The sequence below is a fragment of the Somniosus microcephalus genome, chromosome 16 (assembly GCF_052327205.1).
Source record: "Somniosus microcephalus isolate GS21.2 chromosome 16, FLI_Smic_1.0, whole genome shotgun sequence".
Classification (NCBI taxonomy): Eukaryota; Metazoa; Chordata; class Chondrichthyes; order Squaliformes; family Somniosidae; genus Somniosus; species Somniosus microcephalus.
In genome coordinates this window covers 10,426,204-10,451,280 of record NC_141002.1, presented here as the reverse complement: position 1 = coordinate 10,451,280, position 25,077 = coordinate 10,426,204, and the positions used below count along the sequence as shown (strand labels likewise).

The following is a 25,077-nucleotide window of genomic DNA, read 5'->3' as shown; positions in this document are numbered from 1 at the left end:
TGTGATGACAACTGTATTAAAAGGAGGTAGGAACAAGGTTAGAGAAAGGCTAGTGATGTCGACAGGCAAGGGCCAAGGATGGATATTTGGTGATGGGGAGCTGCGAGGAAAGGTCAAGGAAGCTTCATGAACAAGATGACTTGGGTGAAGGCAGGAGGAGATGGCTAAAAAACTATGGAATAAGGGTGGAGACAGTTTGGGAGAAGATAGAAATAAGGAATTGAAGTTGATGGATAGGAGGCAAGGCAGAGCTGCTACTGTGGATCGGTAGCCTTGATTTTAGTCATTTGTAAGCTCTTTGCACTTATGAACTTCCTAACGAGGGGCTAACAGGAACAGAGAGGGTTGATGGAAGAAACTGTCAGTAGTGCAAATAAGTTTGTAGTTGCTTCTGCTCTCCAAGATAATTGTGGAGCATTAGGCCAATTTAGTCAGGGAGAGAAAACTGTTAATATTGGGGAGTTTAAGCCAGATACAGCAGTGAAGTATCAGGCCAGTTACACACCATGTACATTCGAGCTTATAGACGACGACTTTGAGGAGACTGTTTTATTGTAGAAGCAAAAAGGGCAAGACACTGACTGACATCGGACAGGGAGACAAGGCAGTTCTGGAAACACCAGGTGGGAGGCCAGAGAAGGAAAAACTGATTGGGGTTACTGTTTTGGAGTGACTTAGTGGATAGTATTTCCCCAAAGGCAGCAAATAAAAGTGGATGTGCCTTGGGCTGTGAGGAGTACAGATAGGAGGGAGAAGAGAGAATTCCAGATTTCCACCACCCTTTGTGTGAAAAAGTATTTCCCGATTTCATTACTCAAAGCCCTATTAACGTACACAAGGAATGCCAACATGTGCCAATCATTACTCCTTAGTTGTACAGCGTGACTATTCTAGAGCTGTTCCGTTAGTTTTACAGCCAATCTGATCAAACCCACTGTATCAAAAGGAGAACATCCAGGGATCAGTGCTGTGGATGGTCAGTGCTTAACCAGAGATATACCCCCCAATAACTCCAGGGGAACATAGGCACAGGAGTAGGCCATTCAGCCCCTTGAGCCTGTTCCCCCATTCAATGAGATCATGGCTGATCTGTATCTTAACTCCATCCACCTGCTGTGGCTCCATATCCTTTTATTCCCTTGTCTAGTAAAAATCTATCGCTCAGATTTAAAATGATTAATTAAGCTAGCATCTACTTTTTTGTTGGGAGAGCGTTTCACACTTCTGCCACCCTTTGCATAAAGAAGTGTTTCCTAACTTCTCTCCTGAATGGCCTGGCTCAGATTTTAATGTTATGCCCTCTTGTCCCAGACTCCCCCCACCAGCAGAAAAAGTTGCATCTATCTACTGCAGCAATTCCATTCAAAATCCTAAATACCTCAATTAAATCACCCCTTAACCTTCTATATTCCAAGGAATACAAGCCTAGTTTGCGTAATCGCTCCTCGAGCCCTGGCAACAATCTAATAAACCAGAGCTGCACTCCTTCCAAGGCCAATATATCCTAAGGTGCGGTACCCAGAACTGTACACAGTACTCCAGATGTGGTCTAACCAGGGCTTTGTACAGCTGTAGCAAAACTGCCTCCCCTTTCTATTCTAGTCCTCCAGTTATAAAGATCAACATTCCATTAGCCTTTTTGATTATTTTTTGTACCTATTACATTTTAGTGATCTGTGTATATGGACCCTTCAATCTCTGAACCTCCACTGTTGTTAGCTTTTCACCATTTAAATAATACTCAGATCTATCCTTTTTTGGCCCAAAATGGCTGACCTCACACTTACCTGCGTTGAAATCCATCTGCCACAGTTTCACCCACTCACTTAATCTAGCAATGTCTCTTTGTAATTTTATATTCCAGTCTATACTACTTACTATACGACCAATCTTTGTGTCATTGGCAAACTTGGATATATGGCTCTCTATTGTGATAGCTAAGTCATTAAAAAATATAGTGAATAGTTGAGGCCCCAGCACAGATCCCAGTGGGACACCTCTAGTCACTTCCTTCCAATGATACATAACCATTATTCCTACTCTCTGTCTTCTACCGCCTAATCAATCTCCTAACCAGGTCAATAATTTTCCTTCAATTCCATGAGCTTTAATTTTAGCTAAGAGTCTCTTCTGTGGAACTTTATCACATGTCTTCTGAAAGTCCATATAAACCACATCCATAGTATACTACTTTAGTTACTTCCTCAAAAAATTAAATTAGGTTTGTTAAACATGACCTACCCTTTACAAATCTATGTTGGCTCTCTCTAATCATCTCAAATTTCTCCAAGTGCTCAGTCACACTGTTCTTAATTCCAAAATAGTGCTATTGAAAGGAACACGGGATCTCGTCATTACAAATCGATTTCACCACCAGTATTAGTAAGATGGCTTTGTCCATACTTATCAGGAGTCTGACGTCATCTTGGCAAGGACACCGGCAGAACTCCCCATCTCTTCTTTGAATAATACTATGGGATATTTTACGACCACCTGTGAGGGCAGAGGAAGCCTCGGTTTAACGTCTGATCCGAAAGACAGCACCTCAGACAGTGCAGCACTCGCTCGGTACTACACTGGAGTAGGTGCTCAAGTTTCTAGAACGGTACTTGAACCCACGACCTGCTAACTCAGAGGCGAGAGTGCTACTAACTGAGCCAAGTTGAGAGAGAAATAACTGACAGTGTGCTTGAGAGGGGAAAGGGAGAACATTGATAAGATAGACAATTTTGGTTTATTTGTAAAATGATGAATACAGCGTCAGTTGTGACATTCTGGGTCATGATAAGCTAGTAGACTCGTTACTTTCAGTTGCTGAAATGGGAGGACAGTAGGGAAAGTATTTTGGAAGGACAAGGTCAAATGGCCTTCTTTATCTGGATCAATCCTAATCTTGCGAAGGTAAACCAGCCAATCTATTTCACCCATCACTGCTCGGCTCAGACAAAAACTCAACCACTACTTCTGAAAACTGAAGTTTATTTTTTCTGGAAAATAACATTTAATTGTAATTACAGTTCCATCTTCGGTAAAAAAAATTAAGCTAGTTTTGTGAGCCTTACAGAAACCCACGACTTCAACGGGAGAAAACAGCTGGTGGATGTGTACAGTTGTGTGACTGAGCAGAAGATCATCAAGTCCTCTTTATTCTCACAAGGCCACGGATTCGTCGAACAAGCGCCTGAATAAACAAGTGCCGGGACCGCACTTTGCAGTAAACGCTCTCGACGTCGAGCAATTTCTTTTGTAGAGACTCCCCAAAGCTGGCTGCTGCATCAATCTGAAGCTGGGGGAACAAGACAAAACCCGGAACACACGGTTGTTAAATGTAGAATTGAACCTTGCCCGATTCACCGGACCGTTGATCAGATATCTTTCTCACACCATTCATAGAAACATAGAAGATAGGAGCAGGAGTAGGCCATTCGGCCCCTCGAGCCTGCTCCGCCATTCAATGCGATCATGGCTGATCATCCAAACTCAGTACCCTGTCCCTGCTTTCTCCCCATACCCCTTGATCCCTTTAGCCTTAAGAAATATATCCAACTCCTTCTTGAATATATTTAATGAACTGGCCTCCACCGCCTTCTGTGGTAGAGAATTCCACAGGTTCACCACTCTCTGGGTGAAGAAATTCCTCCTCATTTCAGTCCTAAATGGCTTACTCCTTATCCTTAGACTGTGTCCCTTGGTTCTGGACTCCCCGACCATCGGGAACATCCTTCCTGCATCTAGTCTGTCCAGTCCTGTCAGAATTTTATAAGTTTCAATGAGATCCCCTCTCATTCTTCTAAACTCCAGCGAGTACAAGCCCAATCGACCCAATCTCTCCTCATACGTCATTCCTGCCATTCCAGGTATCAGCCTGGTGAATCTTCGCTGAACTCCTTCCATGGCAAGAACATCCTTCCTCAGATAAGGTGACCAAACCGCACACAATACTCCAGATGTGGTCTCACCAAGGCCCTGTACAACTGCAGCAAGACATCCTTGTTCCTGTACTCAAACCCTCTCGCTATGAAGGCCAACATACCACTTGCCTTCTTAACCGCCTGCTGCACCTGCATGCTTACCTTCAGCGACTGGTGTACAAGGACACCCAGGTCTCGTTGCACTTCCCCTTCTCCCAATCTATTGCCATTTATATAATAATCTGCCTTCCTGTTTTTGCCACCAAAGTGGACAACCTCACATTTATCCACGTTATATTGCATCTGCCATGTTTCTGCCCAATCACCCAACATGTCCAAATCATCCTGGAGTTTCTCGACATCCTCCTCACAGCACACATGCCCACCCAGCTTTGTGTCACCTGCAAATTTGGAGATATTACATCTAGTTCCCTCGTCTAGATCATCATTAATATATATTGTGAATAGCTGGGGTCCAAGGACCAATCCCTGCAGTACCCCACTAGTCACTGCCTGCCACTCGGAAAAAGACCCGTTTATTCCAACTCTTTGCTTTCTGTCTGCCAACCAGTTCTCTATCCAAGTCAATACCTTGCCCCCAATCCCATGTGCCTTAACTTTACACGCTAATCTCTTATGCGGGACCTTATCGAAGGCCTTCTGAAAGTCCAAATACACCACATCCACTGGTTCTCCCTTATCTATTTTACCAGTTACATCCTCAAAAAATTCCAGTAGATTAGTCAAGCACGATTTACCTTTTGTGAATCCATGTTGACTTTGTCCGATCCTGTCACTGTTTTCCAAGTGCTCTGCTATTACATCTTTTATAATGGACTCTAGCATTTTCCCCACTACCGATGTCAGGCTTAATTCCCCGTTTTCTCTCTACCACCTTTTTTGAATAGTGGAGTAACATTAGCTACCCTCCAGTCCATGGGTACTGTTCCAGATTCCATCGAATGTTGGAAGATGATCAGCAATGCATCTACTATTTCTAGGGCCACTTCCTTAAGTACCCTAGGATGTAGATTATCAGGCCCTGGGGATTTATCGGCCTTCAATCCCATCAATTTCCCTAACACCATTTCCCTACAAATACTGATTTCTTTCAGTTCCTCCCTTTCATCAGACCCTATGTTCCCCAGCATCTCTGGGAGGTTATTTGTGTCCTCCTTTGTGAAGACAGAACCAAAATATGTATTTAGTTGGTCTGCCATTTCTTTGTTCCCCATTATAAATTCCTCTGATTCTGACTGCAAGGGACCTACGCTTGACTTCACCAATCTTTTTCTCTTCACATATCTATAAAAGCTTTTACGATCAGTTTTTATGTTTCATGCAAGCTTACTCTCATATTTTATTTTCCCCTTCTTAATTAATCCCTTTGTCCTCCTTTGTTGAATCCTAAATTGCTCCCAATCCTCAGGATTATAGCTTTTTCTGGCCAATTTATATGTCCTCTCCTTGGATCTTATGCTATCCCTAATTTCCCTCGTTAGCCACGGTTGAGTCACCTTTTTTGTTTTATTTTTGTGCCAAACTGGGATGAACATTTTCTGCAGTTCATCCATGCGGTCTTTGAATGTTTGCCATTGCCTCTCCACCGTCAACCCTTTGAGTAACATTCCCCAATCAATCCTACCCAACTCGCGCCTCATACCATCGTAGTTTCCTTTATTTAAATTTAGGACCCTAGTCTCTGAGTCAACTACTTCATTCTCCATCTTAATGAAGAATTCGATCATATTATGATCGCTCCGACCCAAGGGGCCTCGTACAACAAGATTGCTAATTAATCCTTTCTCGTTACATAATACCCAGTCTAAGATGGCCTGATCTCTGGTTGGTTTCTCGACATATTGGTCCAGGAAACCATCCCGTAAACACTCCAGGAATTCCTCCTCCACAGTATTGTTACTAATTTGGTTAGCCCAATCTATATGTAGATTAAAGTCACCCATGATGACTGCTGTGCCCTTATTGCACGCTTCTTTAATTTCCCTTTTAATGCAAGCAGCGAGGCCCGACCAGTTCGGAGCAGGGAGCAGCGAGGTGAGCCCGGTATAAAAACCGGCGCAAGCAGCGAGGCCCGAACAGTTCGGAGCAGGGAGCAGCGAGGTGAGCCCGGTATAAAAACCGGCGCAAGCAGCGAGGCCCGACCAGTTCGGAGCAGGGAGCAGCGAGGTGAGCCCGGTATAAAAACCGGCGCAAGCAGCGAGGCCCGACCAGTTCGGAGCAGGGAGCAGCGAGGTGAGCCCGGTATAAAAACCGGCGCAAGCAGCGAGGCCCGACCAGTTCGGAGCAGGGAGCAGCGAGGCCCGACCAGTTCGGAGCAGGGAGCAGCGAGGTGAGCCCGGTATAAAAACCGGCGCAAGCAGCGAGGCTTACCAACTCAGCAGCGGGGAGAGAGGTAAAAAGTAATCAGAGTGTGACGTCACCAGGGAGCAGGTAAGTGATTGGTTGGTGAGTATTTTTCTTTTTTAAACTTTAACTCTGTAGTTTATAGTTACTAGGGTCTTTTCTGGTGTAGCAGGGACTGTTGGTAGACTATACAAGCGCCTTAGAGATATCTTTAAATTGGTGATAGTGAATTAATTTAAATTAATTAAAGGGTAAGTCATGCCAGGAGAGCCCAGCCCCGTGTTATGCTCCTCTTGCTCGATGTGGGAATTCAGGGACACTGCAGGTGCCCCTGATGACCACGTGTGCCGGAAATGCATCCAGCTGCGGCTACTAGCAGACCGCATTGAGGCGCTGGAGCTGCGGGTGGATGGGTTGTGGAGCATTCACGATGCTGAGAGGGACGTGGATAACACGTTTAGTGAGTTGGTCACACCGCAGGTAAGGGCTGCACAGGAAGAAAGGAAATGGGTGACCACCAGGCGGAGCAATAGAAGCAGGCAGGTAGTGCAGGAGACCCCTGTGACCATTCCCCTCTCAAACAGGTATACCGATTTGGATACTGTTGAGGGGGATGACTCACCAGGGGAAGGCAGCAGCAGCCAACTTCCTGGCACTGGGGGTGCTCCTGCTGCCCAGGAAGGGAGGAAAAAGAGTGGGAGAGCAATAGTGGTAGGGGATTCTATAGTAAGGGGAACAGATAGGCGTTTCTGTGGCCGTAGACGTGAATCCAGGATGGTTTGTTGCCTCCCTGGTGCCAGGGTCAAGGATGTCACTGAGCGGCTGCAGGGCATTCTGGAGGGGGAGGGTGAACAGCCAGAGGTCGTGGTCCACATTGGTACCAATGACATAGGTAAAAAGAGGGATGAGGTCCTGCAGCAAGAATTTAGGGAGCTAGGTGGAAGATTAAAGAGCAGGACCTCAAAGGTTGTAATCTCTGGATTACTCCCGGTGCCACGTGCTAGTGAGTATAGGAATAGGAAGATAGAACAGATGAATGCGTGGCTAAAGGGATGGTGCAGGAGGGAGGACTTTAGTTTCCTGGATCACTGGGTCTGCTTCTGGGAAAGGTGGGACTTGTACAAGTCGGACGGTTTACACCTGAACCAGAGGGGAACCAATATCCTTGCGGGGAGGTTTGCTAGCACTGCTGGGGGCGGTTTAAACTAACTTGGCAGGGGGATGGGATACAGAGTGGAACTATAGTAGGGGGTGATTTACAGCCAAATACGGAGGAAAAAACAAGTCAGCTGGGAAGGCAGAGCAAATATGTGAAGGCAAAAGGGAATATGGCAAGGCTGGAAGGCATTTATTTTAATGCAAGGAGTCTTGCAAATAAGGTGGATGAACTGAAGTTGTTGTTGAACACATGGGAGTACGATATTGTTGCTATCACGGAGACATGGTTGAGGGAAGGTCAGGACTGGCAGCTCAATATTCCGGGGTATAGAATCTTCAGGCGAGACAGAGGGGGGTGTAAAAGGGGAGGGGGTGTTGCAATATTAATTGAGGAATCAATTACTGCTGCAAGGAGGGATGATATATTAGCAGGTTCCTCTAATGAGGCCATATGGGTAGAACTTAAAAACAAAAAGGGGGCAAGCACTTTGCTGGGAGTGTACTATAGGCCCCCAAACAGTCAGGGGGAGATAGAGGAACAGATATGTAGGCAAATCTCAGAGAAGTGCGAAAACAATAGGGTAATAATAGTGGGGGATTTCAACTTCCCCAATATTAATTGGGATAGTCAGAGTGTGAAAGGCTTAGAGGGTGCAGAATTCTTAGTGCATCCAGGAGAGCTTTTTGAGCCAACATGTAGAAAGTCCTACAAGAGAGGGGGCGGTACTGGACCTAATTCTAGGGAATGTAGCCGGGCAAGTGGTGGAAGTGTCAGTAGGAGAGCATTTTGGCGACAGTGACCATAATTCGGTGAGATTTAAGGTGGTCATGGAAAAAGACAAAGATGGCCCGGAAATAAGGGTTCTAAATTGGGGGAAGGCCGATTTTAATATGATAAGGCAGGATCTGGCCAAAGTGGACTGGGAGCAGCTACTTATAGGAAAATCCACATCAAAGCAGTGGGAGACTTTCAGAAGGGAAATAGAGAGAGTACAACGCCAACATGTTCCTGTAAAGGTCAAGGGTGGGACCAACAAGCAAAGGGAACCTCGGATGACAAGGGATATACAAAAATGCATTAGGAAAAAAAGGGGGGCTTTTGGTAGTTACAAAAGACTAAAGACGGAGGAAGCCCTAGAGGAGTATAAAAAGTGCAGGGACATACTTAAAAAAGAAATTAGGAGGGCGAGGAGGGGCCATGAAATAACACTGGCGAGCAAAATAAAGGAAAATCCTAAGATGTTTTATAAGTATATTAAGGGCAAGAGGATAACCAGGGAAAGGGTAGGGCCCATTAGGGACCAAAGTGGCAATCTGTGTGTAGAGCCAGATGATGTAGGCGGGGTTTTAAATGAATTTTTTGCATCTGTGTTCAATATGGAGAAAGACGATGTAGACATAGAAATCGGGCAAGGGGACTGTGACATACTTGAACATATTAGCATCGAGAGGGAGGAGGTACTAGCGGTTTTAGCAGGCCAAAAAGTGGATAAATCCCCAGGCCCGGATGAGATGTATCCCAGGCTGTTGTGGGAGGCAAAGGAGGAGATTGCAGGGGCTCTGACACAAATTTTCAGAACCTCTCTGGCCACAGGGGATGTACCAGAGGACTGGAGAACAGCTAACGTAGTACCATTATTCAAGAAGGGTAGCAGGGATAAACCAGGGAATTACAGGCCAGTGAGCCTAACATCTGTGGTAGGGAAATTATTGGAAAAAATTCTGAGGGACAAAATTAGTCTCCACTTGGAGAAGCAAGGATTAATCGGGGATAGTCAGCATGGCTTTGTCAAGGGTAAATCATGTCTGACCAATCTGATTGAATTTTTCGAGGGGGTGACTAGGTGTGTGGATGAGGTTTACATGGATTTCAGTAAAGCTTTTGACAAAGTCCCGCATAGGAGACTGGTCAAGAAGGTAAGAGCCCATGGGATCCAGGGTGCCTTGGCGCGTTGGATCCTAAACTGGCTGAGTGGCAGGAGGCAGAGGGTGATGGTCGAAGGTTGCTTTTGTGACTGGAAGCCTGTGTCCAGTGGGGTACCTCAGGGATCGGTGCTGGGTCCCTTGCTGTTTGTGATCTACATAAATGATTTGGATGAGAATGTAAAAGGTATGATCAGTAAGTTCGCAGATGACACAAAAATTGGTGGGGTGGTAAATTGCGAGGAGGAAAGCCTCAGGCTACAGGACGATATAAACGGGTTGGTCAGATGGGCGGAAAAGTGGCAAATGGAATTTAACCCTGAAAAGTGCGAGGTGATGCATTTTGGACAGACAAATAAGGCAAGGGAATACACAATGAGTGGTAGGACCCTAGGAAGTACAGAGGGACCTTGGTGTACATGTACATAGATCCCTGAAGGCAGCGGAACAGGTAGATAAGGTGGTTAAAAAGGCATATGGGATACTTGCCTTCATTAGCCGAGGCATAGAATATAAGAGCAGGGAGGTTATGATGGAGCTGTACAAAACGCTGGTGAGGCCACAGCTGGAGTACTGTGTGCAGTTCTGGTCGCCTCACTATAGGAAGGATGTGATTGCTTTGGAGAGGGTGCAGAGAAGATTCACCAGGATGCTACCTGGGATGGAGCGCCTCAGCTATGAAGAGAGGCTGGACAGGCTGGGGTTGTTTTCCTTGGAGCAAAGAAGGCTGAGGGGGGACCTGATTGAGGTGTACAAAATGATGAGATAGGGTAGATAAAGAGGAACTTTTCCCCTTAGTAGGGGGGTCAATAACAAGGGGGCATAGATTCATGGTAAGGGGCAGGAGGTTTAGAGGGGATTTGAGGAGGAACTTTTTCCACCCAGAGGGTGGTTGGAATCTGGAACTCACTGCCTGAAAGGGTGGTAGAGGCAGGAACCCCCATAACATTCAAGAAGCATTTGGATGAGCACTTGAAATGCCATTGCATACAAGGCTATGGACCAAATGATGGAAAATGGGATTAGACTGGACAGGGATTGATGGACGGCGCAGACACGATGGGCCGAAGGGCCTCTTTCTGTGCTGTATAACTCTATGACTCTAATGCCATCCCCAACCTCCGCCTTACTGTTTGGAGGTCTATATACCACTCCCACTAACATTTTCTGCCCCTTGGTATTTCTCAATTCTACCCATACAGATGCCACATCATCAGAGCTAATATCCTTCCTTACAATTGTGTTAATCCCTTCTTTAACCAGTAATGCTACCCCACCTCCCTTTCCTTTTTCCCAAGCCACACATCTTCCCATCACTAAGACAGTGGCTGTGCATTTCATTCTTATGCCTCCAACACTAGACATGACGAGTGCCGGAGATTACTCTTTCAACAAGGTTATATTCTCTATTACCTCTCAGCTGCGGAAAGGCTGTGATCCATTACAGGGGCTGTGGAATGGCTGTGATCCCATTACAGGGGCAGAGGAAAGGCTGTGATCCCATTATAGGGGCTGTGGAAAGGCTGTGATCCCATTACAGGGGCTGTGGAAAGGCTGTGATCCCATTACAGGGGCGGAGGAATGGCTGTGATCCCATTAAAGGGGCTGTGGAAAGGCTGTGATCCCATTACAGGGGCTGCGGAAAGGCTGTCATCCCATTACAGGGGCTGCGGAAAGGATGTGATCCCATTACAGGGGCTGAGGAAAGGCTGTGATCCCATTACAGGGGCGGAGGAAAGGCTGTGATCCCATTATAGGGGCGGAGGAATGGCTGTGATCCCATTAAAGGGGCTGTGGAAAGGCTGTGATCCCATTACAGGGGCTGTGGAAAGGCTGTGATCCCATTACAGGGGCTGTGGAAAGGCTGTGATCCCATTGCAGGGGCTGTGGAAAGGCTGTGATCCCATTACAGGGGCTGTGGAAAGGCTGTGATCCCATTGCAGGGGCTGCGGAAAGGATGTGATCCCATTAAAGGGGCTGTGGAAAGGCTGTGATCCATTACAGGGGCTGTGGAATGGCTGTGAATCATTACAGGGGCTGCGGAAAGGCTGTGATCCCATTAAAGGGGCTGTGGAATGGCTGTGATCCCATTACAGGGGCTGCGGAAAGGCTGTCATCCCATTACAGGGGCTGCGGAAAGGATGTGATCCCATTACAGGGGCTGAGGAAAGGCTGTGATCCCATTACAGGGGCGGCGGAATGGCTGTGATCCCATTATAGGGGCTGCGGAAAGGCTGTGATCCCATTACAGGGGCGGCGGAATGGCTGTGATCCCATTATAGGGGCTGCGGAAAGGCTGTGATCCCATTACAGGGGCGGCGGAATGGCTGTGAATCATTACAGGGGCGGCGAAAAGGCTGTGATCCCATTATAGGGGCTGAAGAAAGGCTGTGATCCCATTACAGGGGCGGAGGAAAAGCTGTGATCCCATTATAGGGGCTGAGGAAAGGCTGTGATCCCATTACAGGGGCTGAGGAAAGGCTGTGATCCCATTACAAGGGCGGAGGAAAGGCTGTGATCCCATTACAGGGGCTGAGGAAAGGCTGTGATCCCATTACAGGGGCGGAGGAAAGGCTGTGATCCCATTACAGGGGCTGAGGAAAGGCTGTGATCCCATTATAAGGGCGGAGGAAAGGCTGTGATCCCATTACAGGGGCTGAGGAAAGGCTGTGATCCCATTACAGGGGCTGTGGAAAGGCTGTGATCCCATTACAGGGGCTGAGGAAAGGCTGTGATCCCATTACAGGGGCTGAGGAAAGGCTGTGATCCCATTACAGGGGCTGAGGAAAGGCTGTGATCCCATTATAGGGGCTGAAGAAAGGCTGTGATCCCATTACAGGGGCGGAGGAAAGGCTGTGATCCCACTACAGGGGCTGCGGAAAGGCTGTGATCCCATTATAGGGGCTGCGGAAAGGCTGTGATCCCATTACAGGGGCGGAGGAAAGGCTGTGATCCCATTATAGGGGCTGAGGAAAGGCTGTGATCCCATTACAGGGGCTGTGGAAAGGCTGTGATCCCATTACAGGGGCTGTGGAAAGGCTGTGATCCCATTACAGGGGCGGAGGAAAGGCTGTGATCCCATTACAGGGGCTGAGGAAAGGCTGTGATCCCATTATAAGGGCGGAGGAAAGGCTGTGATCCCATTACAGGGGCTGAGGAAAGGCTGTGATCCCATTACAGGGGCTGTGGAAAGGCTGTGATCCCATTACAGGGGCGGAGGAAAGGCTGTGATCCCATTACAGGGGCGGAGGAAAGGCTGTGATCCCATTACAGGGGCGGAGGAAAGGCTGTGATCCCATTACAGGGGCGGAGGAAAGGCTGTGATCCCATTACAGGGGCTGAGGAAAGGCTGTGATCCCATTACAGGGGCTGAGGAAAGGCTGTGATCCCATTACAGGGGCTGTGGAATGGCTGTGATCCCATTACAGGGGCTGAGGAAAGGCTGTGATCCCATTACAGGGGCTGCGGAAAGGCTGTGATCCCATTACAGGGGCGGAGGAAAGGCTGTGATCCCATTACAGGGGCTGTGGAAAGGCTGTGATCCCATTACAGGGGCGGAGGAAAGGCTGTGATCCCATTACAGGGGCTGAGGAAAGGCTGTGATCCCATTACAGGGGCTCTGGAAAGGCTGTGATCCCATTACAGGGGCTGAGGAAAGGCTGTGATCCCATTACAGGGGCTGAGGAAAGGCTGTGATCCCATTACAGGGGCTGAGGAAAGGCTGTGATCCCATTATAGGGGCGGAGGAAAGGCTGTGATCCCATTACAGGGGCGGAGGAAAGGCTGTGATCCCATTACAGGGGCGGAGGAAAGGCTGTGATCCCATTATAGGGGCTGTGGAAAGGCTGTGATCCCATTACAGGTGCTGAGGAAAGGCTGTGATCCCATTACAGGGGCTGAGGAAAGGCTGTGATCCCATTACAGGGGCTGAGGAAAGGCTGTGATCCCATTACAGGGGCGGAGGAAAGGCTGTGGTCCCATTACAGGGGCGGAGGAAAGGCTGTGATCCCATTACAGGGGCGGAGGAATGGCCATGATCCCATTACAGGGGCTGAGGAAAGGCTGTGATCCCATTATAGGGGCGGAGGAAAGGCTGTGATCCCATTACAGGGGCGGAGGAATGGCCGTGATCCCATTACAGGGGCTGAGGAAAGGCTGTGATCCCATTACAGGGGCGGAGGAAAGGCCGTGATCCCATTACAGGGGCTGCGGAAAGGCTGTGATCCCATTATGGGGCGGAGGAAAGGCCGTGATCCCATTACAGGGGCGGAGGAAAGGCTGTGGTCCCATTACAGGGGCTGAGGAAAGGCCGTGATCCCATTACAGGGGCTGCGGAAAGGCTGTGATCCCATTACAGGGGCTGAGGAAAGGCTGTGATCCCATTACAGGCGCTGCGGAAAGGCCGTGATCCCATTACAGGGGCTGCGGAAAGGCTGTGATCCCATTACAGGGGCTGCGGAAAGGCTGTGATCCCATTAAAGGGGCGGAGGAAAGGCTGTGATCCCATTACAGGCGCTGCGGAAAGGCTGTGATCCCATTACAGGCGCTGCGGAAAGGCCTTCTTTGCCCCAGAGTCCAGATCATGATGAGTCGGTACTTTATTCGACCGTTGAGCAGGATCACAGCCGAGAAGGACGCCTTTAGAGATTTTGCCACGGCTTAAACAAAGTTTCCTCTCTGACCCTTGCGATTATTTGTTTAACAAATATTCAATGGCGTACAAATATTTTTTTTTTTTTTTTTTTTTTAAAAGCTGCAATTTTTTTTTTAAATTTCATTCTGTCAGGTCCTTCATTTATTTATTAAACAACAATATAAACATTTCAGGCAATTACAAGGTGACCAAAAGAATAGAACTGCTTGATAATAAGCGGTGTAACCAAGGTTGAAACCTACCTGCTCAAGATCGTGTTGGTTTACTTGACTTAAAATAAAGCGTCTGGAGTCAGGATTTGAATCGAGACTGTAGGAATCTGGGTTTAATAAAACATATAAAACAGGTCAGCATTCAGCATCACTTGTAAAGGGGACAAGAGCCCCAGAAATATGTTATGCAAGACTGGACCCAACATTGTCTACCTCTGTCTGAATTTTATCTTCTTCACACTACACTGGGCCAAATGTGTGAGGAGGATCCGACTTAGAGTCTCCAACAGTGACCAGTGCCCAAAGACAGATCCAACAATCTTTACTTCTGCTGCTTTTTGTAGTTTCCATGACAACTCCAGTCCCACACCAACCTGCCTTTTGAAGTGGCCGAGTAAGCCACTCAGTTACCAACTAGAGATGGGCAATAAATGCCGGCCTTGCCAGCGATGTCCACATCCTGAGAATTAATAAATAAATAACAAGGTCGCGATCAGGGATGACCATATTCCATTTGACCAGTTCTGACTTCAGTCCGGAGGGTAGACCTCTGGACTGGTAGACTCAGCTGAAGGTTTTGCCCCCCCGCCCCGCAGTGAGTGCTCAGCATGGGGCTGCAACTCTTACGGAGTGGTCAATAAGGATCAAGGGCATTATTTCTCTCTCCTCTATTGAAGGTACTGACTAAGAAAGGAGGAAGAGAAAAAACAGGGAACTATAGGCCAGTTAGCCTGGTATAAGTAGTAGACAAAATGCTAGAATCTATTATTAGGGACGTGGTAACAGGGTACAGGAAACTTTGGTTTATCCGGAGGTTAACTGTCCGGAATGCTCGAACCACCGGCAAAAATCAGGAGCCATTTCGTTAGTTTTTTTTTTCTTTTCGTTGCTTTTTTTTCCTTTGCGTTGCTTTTTTTCCCCCACCAGTCAGGCTCTGCAAGGTCTCACTGAAGCTGTTGCTAAGCTACAGAGACGCTTGCAAGGTACGGCCGACTGTTTAGAAGCTGTTGCTAAGCAACAGGGTTTGTTGCCAGATACGGAGCTCAAAATCTCCGTATGTTTCAACATTAGCGCTGCTTTGTCCGGCAGTTTTGATGGGACGGCAACAGCTCGGTCCTGTCGGTGCCGGATAGCACAAAGTTTCCTGTACTTAGAAAATCGTAATAGGATTAGGCAGAGTCAACATGTTTTATGAAAGGGAAATAAGTTTGACAAATCTGTTAAGAGTTTTTTGAAGATGTAACTAGTAGGATTGTTAAGGGGGAACCAGTGGATGTAGTGTATTTGGATTTTCAAAAAGCATTTGATAAGGTACACAAAATTAGGACTCATGGGATTAGGGGTAATATATTTGCATGGATTGAGGATTGGTTAATGGACAGAAAACAGAAATTAGGAATAAGTAAGACTTTTTCGGCTTGGCAGGCTGTAACTAGTGGGATACCGCAAGGATCAGTGCTTGGGCCTCAGCTATTCACAATCTACAGCAATGATTTGGATGAGGGGACAAAATGTTATATATCGAAGTTTGCTGATGATACAAAGCTGGGTGGGAATGGAAGTTGTGAGGAGGATGCAAGGAGGCTTCAAGGGGATATAGACAGGCTAAGTGAGTGGGCAAGAACATGGCAAATGGAATATAATGTGGAGAAATGTGAAGTTATCCACTTTGGCAGGAAAAATAGAAAAGCAGAGTATTTTTTAAATGGTGCGAGATTGGGAAATGTTGGTGTTCAGAGGGACCTGGGTGTCCTTGTACGCGAATCACTGAAAGTTAACGTGGGTACAGCAAGCAATTAGGAAAGCAAATGGTATGTTGACCTTTATTACAAGAGGATTTGAGTATAAGAGTAAAGACGTCTTACTGCAATTATATAGGGCCCTGGTGAGACCACACCTGGAGTATTGGGTACAGTTTTGGTCTCCTTACCTAAGGAAGGATATACTTGCCATAGAGGGAGTGCAACGAAGGTTCACCAGACTGGTTCCTGGGCTGGGGGGATTGTCCTATGGGGACAGATTGAGTAGACTAGGCCTATATTCTCTCGAGTTTAGAAGAATGAGAAGTGATCTCATTGAAACATACAAAATTCTTACAGGGCTTGGCAGGGTAGATACAGGGAGGATGTTTCCTCTGGCTGGGGAGTCTAGAACTGGGGGTCACAGTCTCAGGATAAGGGGTTGGCCATTTAGGACTGAGATGAGGAGACATTTCTTCACTCAGAGGGTGGTGAATCTTTGGAATTCTCTACCCCAGAGGGCTGTGGAGGCTCAGTCATTGAGTATATTCAAGACAGAGATCGATAGATTTTTGAATATTAAGGGAATCAGGGGATATGGGGAATCGGGCAGGAAAGTGGAGACGAGGAAGATCAGCCTCGAAGGGCCAAACAGCCTACTCTTGCTCCTATTTCTTATGTTCTTATTAAGAGCAGGAGTCCTGACTGATTTTATTTACACCTCCCTAGTCTGATGGTAATTGCAGCACCCTCAGCTCAGACCAGGAATTGAATCTGTGCACTTCTGGTTTCTATGGGCTAGTGCCACACCTGGCAGTGCTTTTTATCACTAGGCTATTGGGAGTGTGGGTCACGAGCTTCATGTAAATCTTCCCATTCCACACTGTGGCCTGGTGCACTGGATATTGAACCTTGGTCAGCAAGAGAGAATACAAACGAGGCACAAATAGATCATCCACTGCGGAAGTGTAAGTGGTAATAAATGCCAACACTCTCCGACTGAACATGGAAAACAATTGGACCTCAGGGCTTGCGTTAGGAAGGAGTGTCTCCATGCCAGTCACGCACATGCATCATCTAACTGCAAACCTGGTGCTTACCTCGGAGTTGCCTGCCCCTGTAGGATCCACTCAGGATATTCAGGGAATCATGGGCGTCTGAGGGGGTACAGTACAGGAAGTAATACTCCAGATGTCGCCATAGGATAAAGAGACAGTTTTCCACAATGTCTGCAAAGTTAAAATAGGTCAAGGAACAAAACAAGACACGCTATTCCCCCACAACCAACAAACAGTAGACATTATTCACCCCCCACCAAACAGGAGACATTATTCTGTTTCTGGTATATTGATGACTGTATCGGTGCAGTTTCCTGCTCTCGCCCTGAACTAGAAAATTTCATTCACTTTGCTTCCAATTACCCCTCTTCCCTCACCTTCACATGGTCCATCTCCGACTCTTCTCTTCCCTTCCTTGACTTCTCTGTCACCATTTCTGGGGATAGGCTATCGACAAACATCCACTATAAGCCCACTGACTCCCACATCTACCTTGATTGCACTGCCTCCCACCTCGCTCCCAAGTAAGGACTCAATCCCATTTTCCCAGTATCTCTGTCTCATCTGTTCTGACGATGCCACCTTCCATACTAGTGCTTCCGATAGGTCTTCCTTTTTCCTCAACTGAGGATTCCCCTCCACTGTGGTTGACACGGCCCTCGACCGTGACGGTTCCATTTCCCGCACTTGTGCCCTCACCCCTTCCCCTCCCTCCCAGAACCACGATAGGGTTTCCCCTTGTCCTCACCTTTCACCCCACCAGCCTCCACATTCAACGGATCATCCTCCGCCATTTCCGCTACCACCGTGATCCCACCACCAAACACATCTTCCCCTCCCCTTTCAGCATTCCGACGGGACCGCTCCCTACGCGACACCCTGGTCCACTCCTCAATCACCCCCAACACCTCCTTCCCACAGCATCTCCCCTTGCCAGCCCAGGAGATGCAACACCTGCCCTTTTACCTCCTCCCTTCCCACTGTCCAGGGCCCCAAACACTCCTTACAGGTGAAACAGTGATTTACTTGTACTTCTTGCAATTTAGTATACTGTATTCACCGCTCACGATGTGGTCTCCTCTACATTGGGGAGGTCAAAAGCAGATTGGGTGACCGCTTTGCGGAATACCTCCGTTCAGTCCGTAAGGGTGACCCTGAGCTTCCGGTCGCCGGTCACTTTAATTCTCTGCTCCTCTCTCCGTCCTTGGCCTCTTACATTACTCCAGCGAAGCTCAACATAAGCTCGAGGAACAGCACCTCATCTTTCAATTAGGCACTTTACAGCCTTCTGGACTCAACACAGTGTTCAACCATTTCAGACCATAACCTCTGCCCCTAATTTTTCACGTGGCAGTGGCTGATGATTCTGCCATTCCCATTTACACTACTTCTAGCCTCATCTTTTGTTTCTTAACTTGCCCCATTAACATCTCCTTTTGCTCTGTAGTCATCCCTTTTGTCATTTAATCTCTCCTGCCTTCCACCCCATCACAGACCTTCCCTTTTGTTCTTTCCTCCCCTCCCCCTTTTCACCTGCTTAAAATCTGTTTCATCTCTAACTTTTTCCAGTTCTGATGAAAGGTCATCGACCTGAAATGTTAACTGTTTCTCTCTTCACAGAAGTTGCCTGACCTGCTCAGTACTTCCAGCATTTTCTGTTTTGATTTCAGATTTCCAGCATCCGCAGTATTTTGCTTTTGTATTGTTGTAGGAGGCGTTATTCACCCAGCCACCAAACAGGAGACATTATTAGAACAAATACTGCAGATGCTGGAAATCTGAAATCAAAACAAAGTGCTGGAAACACTCGGCAGGTCAGGCGGCATCTGTTCTTATTTAAGAAGGAGACGCTATTGATCCACACCCACCAATAAGGAAACAAAGGTCAGTGGCATAAGTGGGAAAGCACAGCTGGCTTGATAATGCAAGATGAGAACGCGATCTAACGTACTCATGGTTTTGGACTCAAGTGTGGGGGTGAGGGAAGAGAGCGCGATATGGAACTTGCTTCTCATTGGGTGCAGGGTGAGTTTTTGCTCAGCTTAGTGGGGGGGTTGGGATTTGTTGTTAGCAGGAGAATGGGGGGGAGGCGGAGTCTGTCCGAGTGGGACTGGGAGACCCAGTTTGTGTTTGGTTGAGTTTTTTTTGGTGGTGGGACAAGGGGGAGGAACTGGCCTTGATCTTTGGCGGGGACAGGGTGAAATGCTAGGTTTGTCCTCACTGGGGGCAGTGGGCTACAGAACCTCAGTCCCCAGCAGGGTTTCAGAGCGGCCCAGTTTGTCCCGAGTGCTAATTGCGGCATTTGGCCAAAGTTGTGCAAAGTGAAGGGGTTGGGAGTTAGTAGCGGATTTGCAGAGTTTCTGCATTGGGGGGAAGAGAGAGATTCAGCTCAAGGGGGAAAAGAGGCTGGTGTACTTGTTTCTGCTCAATGTGTGGAGGTTGATGGCTGTATTTCTGCTCAGTTGGCCGGTAGGGAAGAGGTGGTGACTGGATTTCTGCTTGTGTGAAGGTGGGATGGGGTTGTTGCCCTGATTTCAGCTCAGAGGCAGATGCAGTGGGGGGGGGGGGGTTAAGTGAAAATCCTAATTTCTGGTCAGCGGGGGTTGGTACTCACGTGAGGGGAAGGAAGACACAAAGCTCTGCCCAGTGGGGTTGGGGATCATGCCTGCTCAATGTGGATGGAAACAAAGCTCATTGAGGGTGGTCCCTATCTTTTTACAGAATTCTGGCCAGCCTTACCTTTCCGCTCCTGTCCTTGGTTTGGCAAGATGGCCCGAGTCGCCATGTGAGCACCTTCGTGCTTCTGTATACTTTACACTCATTGGGTGGTGGAGAGGAGACAGAGGGTGGGGTGGGTGTGTATGCGTGCAAGGGGTGGGTGGGGAATGGCGACTGCGTTTCCTTGATCTTTAACTGGTGGGGGGAGGCTCCTAACTACACTGTGGGGGTAGGGGAGGGAGTTGGTGAAGGTTTGTGAACTCTACTCCATTGCCATGATCTTATTGAATGGCGGAGCAGGCTCAAGGGGCCGCATAGCCTATCCCTGCTCTTATTTCTTATGTTCATATGCGTGACTCCTAACTAGTGGAGTCACATTCTCTGTGTCGCTTAGCTTTCATTCTCCGTTTCAGTATTACTTAGTGCTGCTAAATATTTTTACTGCTCCTTGGCTCACAGGTCACTCATTACTGTGGCTATTTACAGCTCATTCGTCGAACCACTGCCAAAAGTTTGCAAGTGCTTTCTGTGACTCGCGAACATTGCTATAAATCTCATGAATTATAATCAATCTGTTTGATTTGTTTTTGGATGTGTTTGTTAGGCGGGTTCCTCAGTCACAGTGAACTGGAATTTACTGCTGCTGTTTGGGGCGGTTCCATAATGTTAGGCGGTGCCTCATTATAATCAATTTGTCACCTACAGGTGCAGTACTTCTGGACTCCGGAGACCACTCACTGTTTCTAATATAAAACAGGGAAACACACGATAAAAGACTTTGCTTCCTCCTACAATCTAGAAACTTGGCAGCTCCTGGCTCTGAACTTAGCTTGTCTTCAGTCACGGTAATGATTTGTATGATGGGTCTTAACTGTGCACCTCAGCTTCTCAATGTAAACAAATATTTCAAACACCCAGTACATTACAAACCCTCCACCCCGAGTTCCAGGCAGTGCCTTCATTAAAACAGCTGAAAATTTGTCAGAAGCTGGGACAATTTAAGGTGATGCAAGTTTTCCACTTTCTAAGTTAAACTGGAAAGAAAGAGGCAGTGAAGGATACAGCAGTAGAGGGAGAGCAGCTCCGCTCGGTGATTGATCTGCTGAACAAGCCGACGTCTGGCCAGAACCTGTCGCTGAGCGGCTGAAATCTTGTCCACACCAACCGGTACTAATGCTTGGCACAGCTGTGGAAGATGAGAGCAAGTTAAAATCAGCTGCACTGTTTCGTCATTCGATCATCAGAACCTATCTGGAGTCCTCTGGGCACCTAAACACAGGAAGGACATGACTGCCCTTCACAGGGTACAAAGAGGATTCTGGATATCAGAAACTTATGAAGAAAGGGTTAAGGAAGTCGAGCTGGTTTTCTTTGGAAAAGATGATGAGGTGATCCAATTGAGACTTATGGAGGCAATTAATAAAATTGATCCAGGCAAATAGTTTATTAGAATGAATAGTTCAACGAGCAGAGGACACAAGTTGAGAAGTTGAGTGTCTCTTGATGGAGTGCTTTACCAGGCTGGACCATCCTCAGTCAAGGTGGAAGTCAATGTTTCACCAGATTGATCCGCATTTGAGCACAGGTCACTGGTGTGAAAGGCAGACATGGTCGGGATCAGTGTCCCACTACTGTCCCATTGCACAGGTCACTGGTGTGAAAGGCAGACATGGTCGGGATCAGTGTCCCACCACTGTACCATTGCACAGGTCACTGGTGTGAAAGGCAGACATGGTCGGGATCAGTGTCCCACCACTGTCCCATTGCACAGGTCACTGGTGTGAAAGGCAGACATGGTCGGGATCAGTGTCCCACCACTGTACCATTGCACAAGAGTAAGACTGCTTTCACTCATTTATCTTTGTTCTTCTGTTACTTGTGGCCTAAACCTGGAGGAAACAAACTGCTGCGTGGAAATCTGCTTTTGATTTAGATCAGTGTAACCCTTTACTAAACCCGCAGCACTGTGAGTGCATAGAAAATGTAGCCACAACGGTCAAATTCACACCATCACCGCTCATCCCCTCCAACTCCCTGCTCCTGCCCAGGTTCAGAGTTAGCTGGTCTCAGCACGGACAGCAATACAGGTGCTACAGGTGCCCTCAGTGTCCCTAGACCAGGGAAGGGGAAGATCACTGAGGCTTCCTGCTTCCGATCGCTATCTGGTGACTCGCTGCTGGAAACTGCACGTGTGAACATCAGGTGAGGGCAAGGTCATACTCTGCGGAGATCCACACCACGATTCAATGGCCTGACAACACTCACTGTCTTAAGCTCATATATGATGAATGGCCACTCGGGCGAGGTAGTGGGGGTTGGGCAGTATTCATGGAATGCAGCCCAGGTGGAATTAAAGCCTTCAGAATGGAGGTAGAGGAGAAAACGGTTGAAAATAATCAAAACCATCTTGTGCTGCTTGTAATCTGTGAGGGGAGGCATCTGTTCTAGGCCACTGAAATAAATAATACACCACACACCCACCTCCTTTATTTCATCCGGAGGCAGATGTTGCAGATTCTGGTACTTGGTCACACTCTGCCGGTGGCTCTCGTAGCTGCTGAAGAAATCACTTGTACTTTGTTTCAACAGGAACATGACGACTCCAAGGCTGGGCAGCCTCCAGTAAGGAACCATCGGTAGCTGGGCATCTGCAAATGGGGAGAAATAACATTCCCATCAGTGGAGCTCGAGCTAGGAAATGTCAAATGTTTTTCCTGGTCGCAGTCCCCCCTCCAACGTGTTCCTAGTTATCAGCGGTCAATACTAGACCTATCCAAGGTGAGAGACGGACAGGCGCAAAGCTCTATTCCTGAGGCATCGCCTCTGCCAAAAACAATCGTGTTTAAAACTTCAAGCTGCATCATGGGTGACAGTGTTGGCCCAGTGGTACTAAGGTATTCATTGCAATCTTTTCCCTGTCTTTCCCTTACTCACCTCTTGGTCTCTGTCTTTGTGCAATTCTTCTACTCTTCTCATGGTCCTGCTGGCTGTGGGATTTCTTTCTCGGGGAGATATGTGGAGCCGTTTCAGTCACTTCCACTGTGTATACTATTAAAATTATAGGACACGCGAAGAGACAGGGACTCCCTGCCAAGTCCAACCACATGGGCAATCAGGATCCTGAGGCAGGAGACTGTGATGGCCTGTGTGAGACTGCTGCTGAATGCGGAAGTATTGATACGCCTGAGGAAAACATTCGCTTACAACAATGCTATTTTTTCCAATGCAACCAGCCCTCTTTTTAGGAAGACTTGTTAAGAACTTACGTGTGCAACACTACTCACTTGTGCCAGTACATGTACAATGGTGAATAAATCCGTTGGCCTCAAATCCCTATTAATAAAAATTGTAACCCATATCTATCCAGAAAAGACTAATCCTCATGAACATGCCATGGGTTGCAGAGAAAAAGCGAGTGTTTAGAAAACGATGACTTCAGAAAATCTAACCAATCCCAGTAACACAGCGGTCGCGGTCACACGGCGGTCAGTCATACCCCGTCACAGTCATACCCCGTCACACAGCGGTCACAGTCATACCCCGTCACACAGCGGTAGCGGTCACACCCCGTCACACGGCGGTCACAGTCATACCCTGTCACACGGCGGTCAGTCATACCCCGTCACACAGCGGTCACAGTCATACCCAGTCATACCCTGTCACACGGCGGTCAGTCATACCTCGTCACACAGCGGTCACAGTCATACCCCGTCACACAGCGGTCGCAGTCATACCCAGTCACACCCCGGTCACGGTCACACCCCGTCACACCCCGTCACACGGCGGTCACAGTCATACCCTGTCACACGGCGGTCAGTCATACCCCGTCACACAGCGGTCACGGTCATACCCCGTCACCCAGCGGTCACGGTCATATCCTGTCACAGAGCGGTCACGGTCATACCCCGTCACACAGCGGTCACGGTCACACCCCGTCTCACAGCGGTCACGGTCATACCCCGTCACACAGCGGTCACGGTCACACCCAGTCAGTGGTCACAGTCATACCCCGTCACACAGTGGGGTCAGTCATACCCTGTCACACAGCGGTCAGTCATACCCCGTCACACAGCGGGGTCAGTCATACCCCGTCACACAGCGGTCAGTCATACCCCGTCACACAGCGGTCAGTCATACCCCGTCACACAGCGGTCAGTCATACCCCGTCACACAGCGGTCAGTCATACCCCGTCACACAGCGGTCAGTCATACCCCGTCACACAGCGGTCATACCCCGTCACACAGCGGTCACGGTCATACCCTGTCACACAGCAGTCACAGTCATACCCGTCACACAGTGGTTAGAGTCATACCCCATCACACAGCGGTCACAGTCATACCCCATCACAGAGCAGTCACAGTCATACCCCATCACACAGCAGTCACAGTCATACCCCGTCACACAGTGGTCAGTCATACCCCATCTCACAGCGGTCACAGTCATATCCCGTCACACAGCGGTCAGTCATACCCCGTCACACAGCGGTGTCAGTCATACCCCGTCACACAGCGGTCACAGTCATACCCCGTCACACAGCGGTCACAATCATACCCCGTCACACAGCGGTCACAGTCATACCCCGTCACACAGCGGTCACGGTCATACCCCGTCACAGTGGTCATGGTCATACCCTGTCACACAGCGGTCACAATCATACCCTGTGACACAGCGGCCACAGTCATACCCTGTCACAGTCATACCCCGTCACACAGCGGTCACGGTCATACCCCGTCACAGTGGTCACGGTCATACCCTGTCACACAGCGGTCACAGTCATACCCCGTCACACAGCAGTTATAGTCATACCCCGTCACACAGCTGTTATAGTCATATCCAGTGGATTGCTATACTGCTCGGAAAATTTTACATGGAGGGATATTAAGATTTGGAATCTATGGAAGTTGTCAGTCAGCATATTGCAATATATGCTTGTGGGGAGGGGTGAAGCCGGAAGGTTTACCTTGCCGAGTTCCTTCGCGAGATGTGCCTTCAGAAAGACTAGGAGTAAAGAGACAGATGGTATGCTGGGACCCGGTACTGCTCTGTATCAGCAGTATTTGACAATATTGCACCACATTCGCACAAATCTGAAAGATATAAACAAGAACTACAGTTTACATCATCAAACTTTAATTCTCAGCCAAGACATCAGAAAACTACAGAAGCTCTTCAGCCATTTGCTAGCCACGGTTCCTGTTGCAATTTGGGCGTTCTCCCAACATGTAACTCCTGTTAACTGCAAAAATACAGCTTCAATAAGACTTGTGCCTCCTATGAACTGAAACTTGCCTCTTGTACATGGCATGAATTATTTAGTGTGCCAAGTGACTAATGATTAC

At 48.0% G+C, this 25,077-nt stretch overlaps 1 protein-coding gene across 1 annotated transcript in view; it reads right to left on the bottom strand.

The window, feature by feature from the left end:
* Positions 1–2,962: 2,962 nt before the first annotated feature.
* Positions 2,963–25,077, bottom strand: part of nup205 (nucleoporin 205) — a 141,274-nt gene continuing 119,159 nt past the window's right edge. Inside the window, exons 38-43 of the mRNA XM_086008589.1 lie at positions 24,699–24,825; positions 22,219–22,385; positions 20,800–20,923; positions 17,062–17,190; positions 14,253–14,329; positions 2,963–3,286 (exon numbers count right to left, since the gene is read on the bottom strand). Coding sequence (XP_085864715.1) covers positions 3,134–3,286; positions 14,253–14,329; positions 17,062–17,190; positions 20,800–20,923; positions 22,219–22,385; positions 24,699–24,825 — 777 coding nt within the window. The 3' untranslated portion in view covers positions 2,963–3,133. The remainder of the gene's footprint in view (positions 3,287–14,252; positions 14,330–17,061; positions 17,191–20,799; positions 20,924–22,218; positions 22,386–24,698; positions 24,826–25,077) is intronic.